Source organism: Eptesicus fuscus, chromosome 11 (assembly GCF_027574615.1).
Source record: "Eptesicus fuscus isolate TK198812 chromosome 11, DD_ASM_mEF_20220401, whole genome shotgun sequence".
Taxonomy (NCBI): domain Eukaryota; kingdom Metazoa; phylum Chordata; class Mammalia; order Chiroptera; family Vespertilionidae; genus Eptesicus; species Eptesicus fuscus.
The window spans coordinates 71,901,672-71,914,463 of NC_072483.1; the positions used below are offsets into that span (position 1 = coordinate 71,901,672).

The 12,792-nt window shown below is 56.7% G+C and overlaps 2 protein-coding genes across 2 annotated transcripts; one reads left to right on the forward strand and one right to left on the reverse strand.

Annotated features, from left to right (window-relative positions):
* Positions 1-57: 57 nt before the first annotated feature.
* Positions 58-6,831, reverse strand: TMEM198 (transmembrane protein 198). Its single transcript, XM_008145123.3, has 5 exons — positions 6,816-6,831; positions 6,304-6,508; positions 2,770-3,345; positions 1,295-1,497; positions 58-710 (listed from the first exon to the last, which is right to left on the reverse strand). Exons 2-5 carry the CDS (start codon positions 6,467-6,469, stop codon positions 573-575), a joined length of 1,083 nt encoding a protein of 360 aa, XP_008143345.2. The 5' UTR covers positions 6,470-6,508; positions 6,816-6,831; the 3' UTR covers positions 58-572.
* A 491-nt stretch (positions 6,832-7,322) lies between these two features.
* CHPF (chondroitin polymerizing factor) lies at positions 7,323-12,767 on the forward strand. Its single transcript, XM_008145124.3, has 4 exons — positions 7,323-7,953; positions 9,439-10,012; positions 10,518-10,697; positions 11,009-12,767. Exons 1-4 carry the CDS (start codon positions 7,646-7,648, stop codon positions 12,266-12,268), a joined length of 2,322 nt encoding a protein of 773 aa, XP_008143346.2. The 5' UTR covers positions 7,323-7,645; the 3' UTR covers positions 12,269-12,767.
* Positions 12,768-12,792: the final 25 nt, after the last annotated feature.

Genomic DNA, 12,792 nt, shown 5'->3' on the forward strand with positions numbered 1-12,792 from the left:
GAGCAGCAGCCCCCACCCCCATCCTCTGCCACTGCCCTCAGGCTGGTGGCTTTGCAGAGGACAGGGAACCAGGGTGAGGGGTGCTGCAGTGGAGAAGGAGAAGAAGCCTTGGATGAATCTGGCTGAGAGGCAGAGCAGTGGGGGAAGAAGGCAGGCCTCCCCCACGTAGACATGCAGGAGAGTGGCCCAGGGGACCCCAGCAGTGGGGGAGGAGGTGGGCAAACCTTGCAGCAGCCCTGCCAATCAGAAATCTAAGGCAAGGGTCCCAGTGTTCCCTCCAACCCACCCCTTCATGCACACGCACACACAGGTGACACACTCACAACCCTGAGCACACCCCAAAGGGGCTCACACCCCATCCCTCAGGAGCTCCTTGGGAGAGGGCTTTCCCCCAGACCAGGCATAGCCTGAGACAGGCCCTCCCTTCTAGCAGCCAGGCCAGTCCTCTCCAGGGTAGAGAAACAGCCATAGGCTACAGGGCGAGGTGGGCTGCGTCGTGGCCCAGCAGGCCTCCGCAAGCTAACAGAGCCGGTGTGACCACAGAGTCCAGGTGGGCGGGAGCAGCTAGACTGCTATACCCGCACAGGGGGCCCTGTGCAGGCTGTCAGTGGTCCCCGGGACCCATATTCATAGTCCATGTCTGTGGGTGAGGCCATGAAGGAGCTCAGTGAGCTTCCTGTCTGCCGGTCCCGGAAGCTCTGGATATAGCTCTGTGGGAGAATAAACACAGATGTGAGTGCAGCCACAGACCCCTGCCCTGAGAGCCCCCTCAGGCAGACATCCTCTCCCTGCACCCCCACAAGCCTGAGACTCACCCCAGACTGCTGTAGTCCCAGGACCTCATCACACTCATAGTCTAGCCCTGAGACCCTACCCCATACCATACTTCAGGCGTCCTCAAACTACGGCCCGCGGGCCACATGCGGGTGTTTTTGCCATTTTGGTTTTTTTTTTTTACTTCAAAATAAGATATGTGCAGTGTGCATAGGAATTTGTTCATAGTTTTTTTTTTAAACTATAGTCCGGCCCTCCAACGGTCTGAGGGACAGTGAACTGGCCCCCTGTTTAAAAAGTTTGAGGACCCCTGCCATACTTAGTTAAAATTCTTCCTCAGGCACTTTCCCCCCATCCCAGCGCTGGGCCCATCAGGCTCCTGGTGCAGGGGTTATGATGGGTGGACAGACACTAGGCCTTCTAGACAGTGCCCAGCCCCTGGGGAAAGCCCAGTCCTGCTTGGACGGAGCTTACACACTCCCTCGACCCCATTCGGATTGGAGGGGCTCGGAGTGCTCACCGGGGAGAGGACATCTCCATTGAAGCGTTTGATGGGCACTGGCCTGCGCCGATAAGCAGGGTCAGGGGGCCCAGGCCTCGGAGGAGCCCGGGAACCTCTGGAGGGAGCCCTTGGGGGTCTCTTTTTGCGCCGCTTCTCCTTGCGCTCTTCCTGCTGCCGTATCCGCATCAGCTGCACACGGCGTCGCTGCCGGCTGATGACCACTGTGAAGGGATGGGCAGAGAAGAGTCTCAGGGGTCCACACGTGTCCTCTCCACCCTTCCTACCTGGTGGCCTAGGGCTTCCAGATTCCCCTTATCTGTAATACCCCGCCCCCCCCCCCCGCCCTTTCCTGGTCTCCCACCTCCCAGATGGGACTTCCATTGCTCTTTATCTCTGAAGATCTTTATGGAAGATTCCTAGACTCTAGGTACCATCTCTCCAGCCGTCATCCCTCTCCCAACCCTGAGCTCTAGGTGACTCACCAAGACCAGCCATCATCCCTCTACTGGACAACCTCCGCTGCCTCCTCACTGGTTTCCCTTCTACACTTGCCTTCCCCAGTGTTTCCTACATTCAGCAGCCAGAATGAGCATCCCAAATGCTAAATTAGATCATATCCTCCCTGCTTCAAGCCTCCAGCAGCATCTTATTGCCCTCCTAAAAAAAAAAATCCAGCCTGGCCAGCGTGGCTCAGTGGTTGAGCGTCGACCTATGAACCAGGAGATCACGGTTCGATTCCCAGTCAGGGCACATGCCAGGGTTGTGGGCTCAATCCCCAGTGTGGGGCATGCAGGAGGCAGCCAATCAATGATTCTCTCTCATCACTGATGTTTCTATCTCTCTCCCCTCTCCCTTCATCTCTGAAATCAATAAAAATATAAAACATAAAATAAAATAAATAAAATTCAGAGTCCTCATCATGGCTCAGAGGGCCCACATAATCAGCATCCCTCAGTCTCTACCATCCAGCCCCATTTCTTCAGCAAGCCAAGCCCATCCCTTCTCAGGCCCCCACTCTTGCTATTCCCTTTTCTCTAGCTCTTTGCATGGCTGGTCCCTTATTCTGCAGAACTCTACTTAAATGTCACCTCTTCCAAGTGGCCTTCCTTGAGCACCCTGTCTATAATAGCCTCTGAAGGTCACTCATATTACCCTGCATATCTCTTTCATATCACTCTGCACAACCGGAACTATCTTGTTTGTTTGCATGTCTATTAGGGAGGGACCTCTTCTATTTTTGTCTCTGTTGTATCTCCAGTTCTGGAGTGGGCTTAGCACAGAGCTGCTGCTCCGTACATTGTTGTGGAATGAATAGTACCACTGAGGTCCTATCTTCCTTCCTAGACCATGATCGAGTCACCTCTTTAACCCTATTGAAGCCTTCCACTGCTGGTGTGCACAGCTTCTCCCCCCACTCCCCAATTGCTCACCCCCCCCCCCCCCCCCCCCGCCCCCCACTTCTCTTATGACCACCCGGGTCCGTGCCCTCTCACCTTCCGTGTGGGAGTCCCCCTCGGCCGTCACCCGCCACTGCACCAGGACGCCCATCAGGCTGAGCAGAGGCCAAAGCGCCAGCAGGGCCCAGCTCCGCCAGCAGAGGGGAGGCACAGGGGCGGCACGCAGCCGCTCCACCGCGTAGCGCCCCAGCAGCAGCAGCTCAGCAAAGTAGTCAGCGGCAGTGGCGATGAGCGCAGCGCCAGTCACAGCGGTGGCCAGAGTGGTGAGCGGGCGAGGCCAGCGCAGGGTGAGCAGCGCGCAGAGCAGGCCGCCCCCCAGCAGCAGCCCCAAAGGGCTCCACACGGATCCCGGCTGGTAGTAGGGGGTGGAACCCAGCAGGGCAGCAGCAGCGAGCAGCAGACCGAGCAGCAGCCCCACCAGGAAGAGGCCCACGCTGCGCACCAGCATGGCCACCAGCCCGCACAGCAGCCCGATGCCCAGTGCGATGCCCGCACTCGCCCCGGCACTCAGCTGTGTCTCCAGCACCCGCTCTCGGTAGCACAGCAGGAAGATGACCACCGAGCCAAACAGCAACCCAGTGAGGAAGAGCACTGCCTTGAAGCAGCGGTAACCTAGAGGGGAACAGGCGCCAGTGAGGGGCCAACATGAGGTCACCTGACTGGAGGCAAGGGGTGGAGGGGTCAGAACGTGAAATCACAGGGGAACCAGAGGCAGGATACTAAGATAAGAAAATTGGGGGTCATTAGGGTCCTGAGGGCACCCGTGATGGGGCCACTGGGGTCAAGGGAGGTCAGAGAGATAGGTCACTAGGAGTCACTTGGAAAACAGAGAGACAGACATTGAGATAAACATTTGGTCTTTGAGGGTTAGAGGAGTCAGAGATAGGTCATTGGACTCAAGAGTAAATCAGTGATAGGGTCATTGGGGTCATTGGAGTCATGAGGATCAGAGAAATAGGTCACTGGGGTCACAAGGGGATCAGCAATAGAGTCATTGGGGTCTATGAGGAGGGATTGTTCACAGAGATGAGGTATTTGGAAGTCAGAAAGAATTTGAGAGATGAGGTCTTGGAGGGGTCACAAGGCTTCAGAGACATGGCATCATTAAAAGGTTACATAGAGAAAAGGGAGGCAGGGTTATTGGGGACTGGTTCCAGGAGATGAGGCCTTTTCAGGTCAGGGGGATTGACAGACATGGAATCATTGGGAGTATTAAAGGGTTTCAGAGAGAGGGTAATATTGAAGCCAGAGAAATGGGGTTATTGAGATCTTGGGGGGCAGGGAGCAATCAGGCAATGAGTTCCTAGCAATAGCTAAGGGAATTGAGTCAGAGGGATAAAAGGTGATGAGATAGCTGGAGGAGGGGGCGGTCACTAGGGCTTACAAAGGGTCATAGGGAGTCAAGGAGAATTATAGGGTGAAATAGTGGTTGTGGAGTTCCAGGAAAATGGAGGTTATAGGGCCATGGGGTCCATTAAGGTAACCAGAAGAGTGAGGGACTTGCTGATCCTGAACAGTTGGGAAGATGGGGGTGAAGGGGTCAGGGAGAGCCAACGAGAAAGGTCAAAGAAACGATTCAGTTCTGAGAATGAAGGGAAGCCTTAGAATCCAGGAGGTTCTGGAGTCAGAGAGAAGAGCAGGGAATACACAAGGTTCAGAGTCCAAGAGCCTGGGAGTGGGGGCATCCAAGAGGGGTGAGGCGGCAGGAAAGCACAGGAGAGGGAATGTCAGGTTGTACTGAGCAACTGCAGAGGGATTGGGTATGGGTGTGGATATGGGTAGGGGAGGGAGTGAGGTAACACAGACTCCTTGGAGCCCCAGAATGTATCCTGAACCCACAGAGGGGCACTGCCTCCTGCCCACTCTGCAATTGTTCAGCCAAGAGTTTGGGGGTGGAAAGAAAAGGACCATCTGGCTCCCATTCCTGCCCACTACCCAGCCAAGCTAGGGGGAGGTGTAGAGGCATCAGAACACAAGTCTCACCCCACCTCTGCCAAGCCTGGAACCCAGACCTTCAGTCTTCCTTTACACTTCTTTCAGTCACTGATCATGCTCCTCTTGGAGGCTTTCCTTGGGCCCCCAACCAATAGAGATTGTTCCCCTCTCTGAAGTTCTGCAACTCTTGCTGTAGAGTCACTGGGCACTTACTCCGTCTATCAGGCACCTTTGTGCACATTAGAAAAAGGGGGGCCACCCAGGCCAGTGTGGCTTAGTTGGTTGAGTGTCCCATGCATCAAAAGATTGCTGGTTTGATTCCCAGTAAGGGGACATGCCAGCTGGTGGGTTCGATTCCTGTTTGGGATGCATATGGGAGGCAACTGATCGATATTTCTCTCTCACATCAATGTTTTTCTCTCTCCCCCTCTCCCTTCCTCTCTCTCTAAAGTCAGTAAAACATATTAACAACAACAACAAAAAAAGAGAAAGAAAAAGGTACGCCTTCCTCTAGGCACAGCAGCCTTGTGCCAAGGCCTAGAGTTTGGCAAATGGAGCATGAGCTGGATTTCAGGCCCCACTTGCCTATTAACTCAACTCACTTGTATAGTAGCCATCCTGTACAACTGTTCACAGCCACCCTGATTATTGGAGCCTACCTTATAGGTGATCTTCATGTGTATGACTACTATCTAGCCTACTCTACAGTTGACCTTTGAACAACACAAGTTTGAACTTCACAGGTCCACTTATACATTATTATTTCCAGTAAATATATAGACAGTCCTCCAAACCCTCAGGTTTTACATGCACAGATTCAACTGACTGCAGACTGAAAACAGTATTTTGGATCTATGGTTGGGAATCTGTGCATGCTGAGAGCCAACTTAAGTTGTATGTGGGTTTTCGACTGCACCCAAACCCTCGTGCTATTCAAGGGTAAACTGTAATATGTATCAAGGTGTGAATACTCCAGAAGTCTCTCTCTCCCCCATTATACTCTTTGTGAAGGGACCATGCTTAATCACCCTGCTAAATGTTTTCAGTGTCTAGCTAGAACAGTGACCCAAACACATCCTCACCACAATAGCTATTATTTATTGAGTCCCTACTAATTCTCACAACAACCCTATGTGAGGTAAATATCATAAAATCAATAAAAACATATTGTTCCCACTGTTCAGATGAGAAAACTGAGCTAAGGCAAGTTAATATGCCCAAAGCATCACAATTAGAAAGGTACAAAGCCAGGTTCAAATTGAAGCATGCCTAATTCAAAAAAATCTGTGTTTTCTAGGATCTAGAGTCTAGATCAGTGGTCGCCAACCTTTCGGACCTCCCAGACCACCAGTGGTCTGCAGACCACAGGTTAGCAACCACTGTTCCAAATGTTTCCTTAAACCAGCAGTCGCCAACCTTTTGGATCTCACAGACCACCAGTGGTCCGTGGACCACAGGTTGGCGACCACTGGTCTAGATGATATAGGAACATGTGGTATGAAAGGAAGTAAGAAAAGGGAGTTATCCATGCTAGTTTTGGTGGGGGGGGGTGAAGTTCTGGAGGAGATTTGGAGTGCATCAGGGAAATAGGGAGAGAATGGGGAGCCCAGGTGAGGGATGAATTGGGGGTCTCACCGAAGAAGCAGTAGACGACTCCAAACAGACAGCACATGATGCAGACGAGGGCCGGCAGTGCCTGGTACCTGCGCTCCAGGGGCTGTTCACAGGGTGCACCCCAGAAGGCATCATCTGGCTCAGGGGGCAGGAGCTGGAACCGCAGTGTCGCCACAGTGCCTGGCATAGTGCTAGGAACGAAAGGGAGTCACCCTCCCAGGTCAGCCTGACAGAGAGGAAGCTGGAGTCAAGGAGGAGTCCTGGGTCTCCACCAGGATGGGGCAAGAATGGGAGTGGGAGACCTAGGCAAGGACACGCTGGACAAAGGAGTGGTGCCCATATCAGGCAGCTCCAGAAGCATCCCTAATTGGGGGACAAAAGACAAAGGGAACAAAAGTGTCTGGCTGGAGGGGGCCAGAATGAAGAAGTCAAAAGGGGAACTGGTTGGGGGGAGATGAGGGCAGTGTGCTGCCAGTGAGGAGGCAGCCAGGAGACTCTGTGGGCGGCTAAATCTGGGATTGTCCAAAATCTACCTGGGCTGGAAGCGACCTGAGCTTTTGAATGAAAGAGGCTGTGCAGAGGCCAGAGGGTCCAGGGGTGCTGGGCGCCAGAGGCCCCAGCTGCCTGGGGTCCAGGAAAAGTCCGTCGTGCGGGGAAGGGAGCTGCTGGGCCGGAGGGACCTGTCTCTGCGCGACGGCGCCGCTCCGCCTCCAGCACCGCTTGGCACTCCAGTCCCGCGGCGTCCGGGGCCTCGGGCTGGGCCTGGGGAAGGGAAAGGAGCAGGAGCAGGGCTCGGGCCGCTCCAGAGCCGCGGCCCCATGCCCCGAGCCCGCCCGCGGCCTTTGGTGCTGATGGACAGCTCCGGCCTCGGCTCCTGACGTCACGCAGGCGCATCATTCGGGCCGGGGCGGGCTGCTTCTGACGTCATCGTGGACGCACCAACCACGCCGGGGGGAGGTAGGGGGCTCCGCCCCCGGCGTCTCCCTCTCGCTCACTGAGGAGGGGGCACTTCCGGGGGTCCTTCCCCTTTCACCTCCCCCTTCTCCTCCCTCTCCGGTAGCCGGAGCCCGAGACCCCACCCCGGGGGCGGAGCCCTCGCAGTGACACGTCGGACAGCGGCGGCGGCGGTGGAGGCTTCCGTACCGAAAGCGGAGACCCTGCGCGATCCTGAACGGCGGCCGGAGCGGGATTGGAGCGCGTCCCCGGGGGGTTCGGCTCGGCCGCCAACTCTGCTCGGCGGGGTGGGAGCGGGCCAGCCGCTTGGCCCGGGGCCTCCGGATCCGCCCCCTCCCCGGTCCCGCCCCCTCGGAGCCTCCGGCTGCTCTGGGGCTGCTCCCGGGCTGGGGCCCGCGGTCCGGGCGCCATGCGGGCATCGCTGCTGCTGTCGGTGCTGCGGCCCGCAGGGCCCGTGGCCGTGGGCATCTCCCTGGGCTTCACGCTGAGCCTGCTGAGCGTCACCTGGGTGGAGGAGCCGTGCGGCCCAGGGCCGCCCCAACCCGGGGACTCTGAGCTGCCGCCGCGAGGCAACACCAACGCGGCGCGCCGACCCAACTCAGTGCAGCACGGAGCGGAGCGCGAGAGGCCGGGCGCCGGCGCCGGGGAGGACTGGGAGCCGCGCGTCTTGCCCTACCACCCCGCACAGCCTGGCCAGGCCGCCAAAAAGGCCGTCAGGTAGGGAGCAGCCCCGCCAGCTCCACCCCTGGGCACCGGCCGGGACGGGCTCTCCCGGGACGCCGCCGGGGCTGGGTCAGGCTCCGGAAGGAAGAGCCTGGCCGGCCAGGAAGTCTTTGGGCCGGATAACTTCCGATGGCCCTGCTTGCCCCGGCCGTGGAGCCCGTCTGAGGCCCTCTCTGGGCTGAACCTGCCCTGTAGGCTCTGTGCTAAACCGGCTCCACTCCCTGGTCCCCCAAATCTCCTCTGAGCTCCCTGGCTGGCTGTTGGGTTTAGAGAAATGATTGGTATGAAAATGGATTTATAGAGAGAGGGGGAAAGAAAAAAGATAAAACTAGGATTTATCTGTATCTCTTGTTCCTGGGTGGGACACCTCGTGCTGAGGTTTGTGGGAGAGAAATGATGTAGCCATCCTGCTAATGCCCCTGCCCAGGAGTTGAAGTAATTCTCCTAGGTAACACTGAGTTCAAATTCCAGTTCTGCAACTTACCTCCTGTTATGGAAGGTAAGTTACTGGAACTCCTGAGCTCCAACTTGCCCTTCCCCCAAACACACTCAATACACCCCTATGCCATGTATTCCATTACATCACTTCTGTGATGTGTTTGTGGTATAATGGCATATTTATATAGAAATAAGTACTGTGTACATGGTGTGTAGAGTACCTAAGAGCCAAGCATTTGCCTAAGTGCTTTAAGTAGATACAGTCAACCCCATTTTTCAGATGTGGCTACTGAGGCTCAGATACGCTAAATAACTTGCTCAAGGACAACTACTAAGTAGTGAAACAGGGACTCAGACCCACAATATATCTCTCATATCTGCATGGATATTGCCATCTCCCAAAAGCACTATGTAGGTAAGACTAACATTTCACTTAAATCCACATGACACCTGGGAGAGACATGTTATTCTCATTCTATTCATAGGTGAGGAGACAGGCCCAGAGAGGACATGACCTATGGAAGCCTATGTATGCTGCCTCCTGTCTTCCTTAAACGTTTTTAAAAAATTAATCTTCGAGAGAGGAAGGGAGGGAGGGAAGGGAAAAGAGAGGGAGAGAGAGAAACCTCGATCAGTTTACCTCCTGCATGCGCCCTGACTGGGGATGGAGTCCACCACCTGACTATGTGCCCTCATTTGGGAATCGAACTTACCACCTTTTGGTGTAGGGACGATGCTCCAACAACTGACCCACATTGGCCAGGGCCCCATTGTCTTTTTTATTATTTTTTTATACTTCTATTGATTTCATAGGGAAAGGGAGAGGGAGAGAGATAGAAACACCAATGATGAGAGAGAATCCTTGATTGGCTACTTCCTGCAAGCCCTCTACTGGGGATCAAGCCCACAACCCGGGCATGTGCCATTGACCGGAATCGAACCCAGTACCCTTCAGTCTGCATTCCGACGCTCCATCCACTGAGCCACACTGGCCAGGGCCCCATTGTCTTTTTGATAATTGTGTGCCTTCTCCTCCCCCAGGACCCGCTACATCAGCACCGAGCTGGGCATCAGGCAGAGGCTGCTGGTGGCAGTGCTGACCTCACAGGCCACGTTGTCCACTATGGGCGTGGCCATGAACCGCACACTGGCGCACCGGCTAGAGCGGGTGGTGTTCCTGACAGGCTCTCGGGGCCGTAGGGCACCACCAGGCATGGCTGTGGTGACGTTGGGCGAGGAGAGGCCTATTGGCCACCTACACCTGGCACTACGCCACCTGCTGGAGCAGCACGGCAACGACTTTGACTGGTTCTTCCTAGTACCTGATACCACCTACACCGAGGCCCACGGACTGGTGCGCCTAGCTGGCCACCTCAGCCTGGCAGCTGCTGCCCACCTCTATCTGGGCCGGCCCCAGGACTTCATCGGTGGAGAGCCTGCCCCTGGCCGCTACTGCCACGGAGGCTTTGGGGTACTGTTGTCCCGCACCCTGCTGCAGCAGCTGCGCCCCCATCTGGAAAGCTGCCGCAACGACATCGTCAGTGCGCGTCCAGATGAGTGGCTGGGACGCTGCATCCTCGATGCCACGGGGGTGGGCTGCACTGGTGACCACGAGGTGAGGAGATAAGCCGCCCCACTGGGGCCTCCTATCTGAGCTTGTGTACTTCCCCTGAGAGGCTAAGGGGTGGTTGGAGATATAGGCCTGGATTTCCATGCCAGTTTTGCCCTTTTCTATCCCTGTGACCTTGGGTAAATTACTGAATCTCCCGAGTGGCAGTATCCTCATCCATACCAATTATTGCTCAGGGTTGTTATAAGGATTAGAAAAAAATAAGAGAGCTTTGCACATAGTAGGTGTTCAATATTGGCAATTATTATTTTATTTGAGCCCCTGGACAGCTCTGAGATAGGATGCATGCCCATGTCCTAGATGAACTAGCAGAGGCTTGACCAAGCTTACACACAAGCTGACAAATGGCCAAGGTACTTAAAACCACAATTCTGATTGCAGGTCCACAACAGGTCATAGGGTGGGGAAATGAGACACACACTAGGAGGTGAGGGGTAGAGGCTGTTGCATCCTTCTTCCCTTTATGGATCCCTACTCTTTCTCTCCCCAGGGAGTACATTATAGCTACCTGGAGCTGAGCCCTGGGGAGTCCGTGCAGGAGGGGGACCCTCGTTTCCGCAGTGCCCTGACCGCCTACCCTGTGCGTGACCCTGTGCATATGTACCAGCTGCACAAGGCTTTTGCCCGAGCTGAGCTGGAACGCACATACCAGGAGATCCAGGAATTGCAGGTATGGTCTGGGCTGGGGTGGGGTGGCAGGTCCTGTGAGGTCTTAGATCCCAGGGAAATAAACTATGAGCACTAGAATCAGAACTCATCTACCTCCTGTCCGTTTCTTTCTATCCATTCTGAGAAGCCCCTCCAGAAACCCCCCTTTTAACTCTCAGGCTGCCTCCATCTGCGGAAAGGATAGGTAGGGGCTTTGGAAGGCAGATGTTGGCAGGGGACAGGACCCATCCCGAGTGGCACCTGCCATCTGCCCAGTCCCCCAGCTGGCCCCTGGGGTCTCTGCCTTGCTCACAGTCTGTTTCTCCAACCCAGTGGGAGATCCAGAACACCAGCCGTCTGGCAGCTGATGGGGAGCGAGCAGCCGCTTGGCCCGTGGGCATTCCAGCACCATCCCGCCCAGCCTCCCGCTTTGAGGTGCTGCGCTGGGACTATTTCACTGAGCAGCATGCTTTCTCCTGTGCCGATGGCTCGCCCCGCTGCCCTCTGCGTGGGGCTGACCAGGCCGATGTGGCCGATGTTCTGGGGGCAGCCTTGGAGGAACTCAACCGCCGCTACCACCCAGTCCTGCAGCTCCAGAAGCAGCAGCTGATTAATGGCTACCGTCGCTTTGATCCTGCTCGGGGTATGGAGTACACACTGGACTTGCAGCTGGAGGCACTGACCCCCCAGGGTGGCCGCCGGCCCCTCACTCACCGGGTGCAGCTGCTACGGCCACTGAGCCGCGTGGAGATCTTGCCTGTGCCCTACGTCACCGAGGCCTCACGTCTCACTGTGTTACTGCCTCTGGCCGCGGCCGAGCGGGACCTGGCCCCTGGCTTCCTGGAGGCCTTCGCCACAGCAGCTCTGGAGCCTGGCGATGCTGCGGCAGCTTTGACCCTGCTGCTGCTCTATGAGCCACGACAGGCCCAGCGGGCAGCCCATGCAGATGTCTTTGCACCTGTCAAGGCCCATGTGGCAGAGCTAGAGCAGCGTTTCCCCGGTGCCCGAGTGCCCTGGCTCAGTGTGCAGACCGCCGCCCCCTCACCACTGCGCCTCATGGATCTGCTCTCCAAGAAGCACCCGTTGGACACGCTGTTCCTGCTGGCGGGGCCGGACACGGTGCTCACGCCTGACTTCCTGAACCGTTGCCGCATGCACGCCATCTCCGGCTGGCAGGCCTTCTTTCCCATGCACTTCCAGGCCTTCCACCCAGCTGTGGCCCCACCGCAGGGCCCGGGCCCCCCGGAGCTGGGCCGAGACACGGGCCGCTTTGACCGCCAGGCGGCCAGTGAGGCCTGCTTCTATAACTCTGACTATGTGGCGGCCCGAGGGCGGCTGGCGGCGGCCTCGGAGCAGGAGGAGGAGCTCCTGGAGAGCATGGACGTGTACGAGCTGTTCCTCCGCTTCTCCAGCCTGCATGTGCTGCGGGCAGTGGAGCCGGCGCTGCTGCAGCACTACCGGGCCCAGACGTGCAGTGCACGGCTCAGCGAGGACCTCTACCACCGCTGTCGCCAGAGCGTGCTGGAGGGCCTGGGCTCCCGCACCCAGCTCGCCATGCTGCTCTTTGAGCAGGAGCAGGGCAACAGCACCTGAACCCACCCCGTACCCCAAAACCCTGGCCTGGGGGTGCTTCTCCCCAACCACCCGGAGCCACCTGTCAGCCTCCCTGGACAGGGCTGGCTGGCCACAGCCTCAGACTCCAGGACAGCCCACTGGCCTCTCTCTCTGGCTTTGTGGGTGCTCTGGCTCAGGAGAAGCCCCACGGGAGGTGCCCTCAGAGCCACCCCTTCCTGCCCCTGACACTGCTGACTCAAGCTGTGGCCTCAATATTTATGTAGTGCAGTCGCCTGACGCCAGGCCTGCCTCTAAATCCAGGGGCTGGGCTGTAGATGACTTGTTGGGAAAGGGGGGAGCTGAAAGGAGGAATGTGGGGTGTCTCCCAGCTTCTCCCTTCTGGACCCCGATGAAGCTCTCTGCCTTTAATAAACTGGCTGAGTGTGGACTGGTGATTCTGGGTTTTTGAAAGGTAGGTAGGGGGCAGGGAGAGCTGACAGTGAGGATGGAAGCTGTCCTGGCTAGGCCTGGATTTCCTTTTCCTGGGGACTAAGTCATGCATA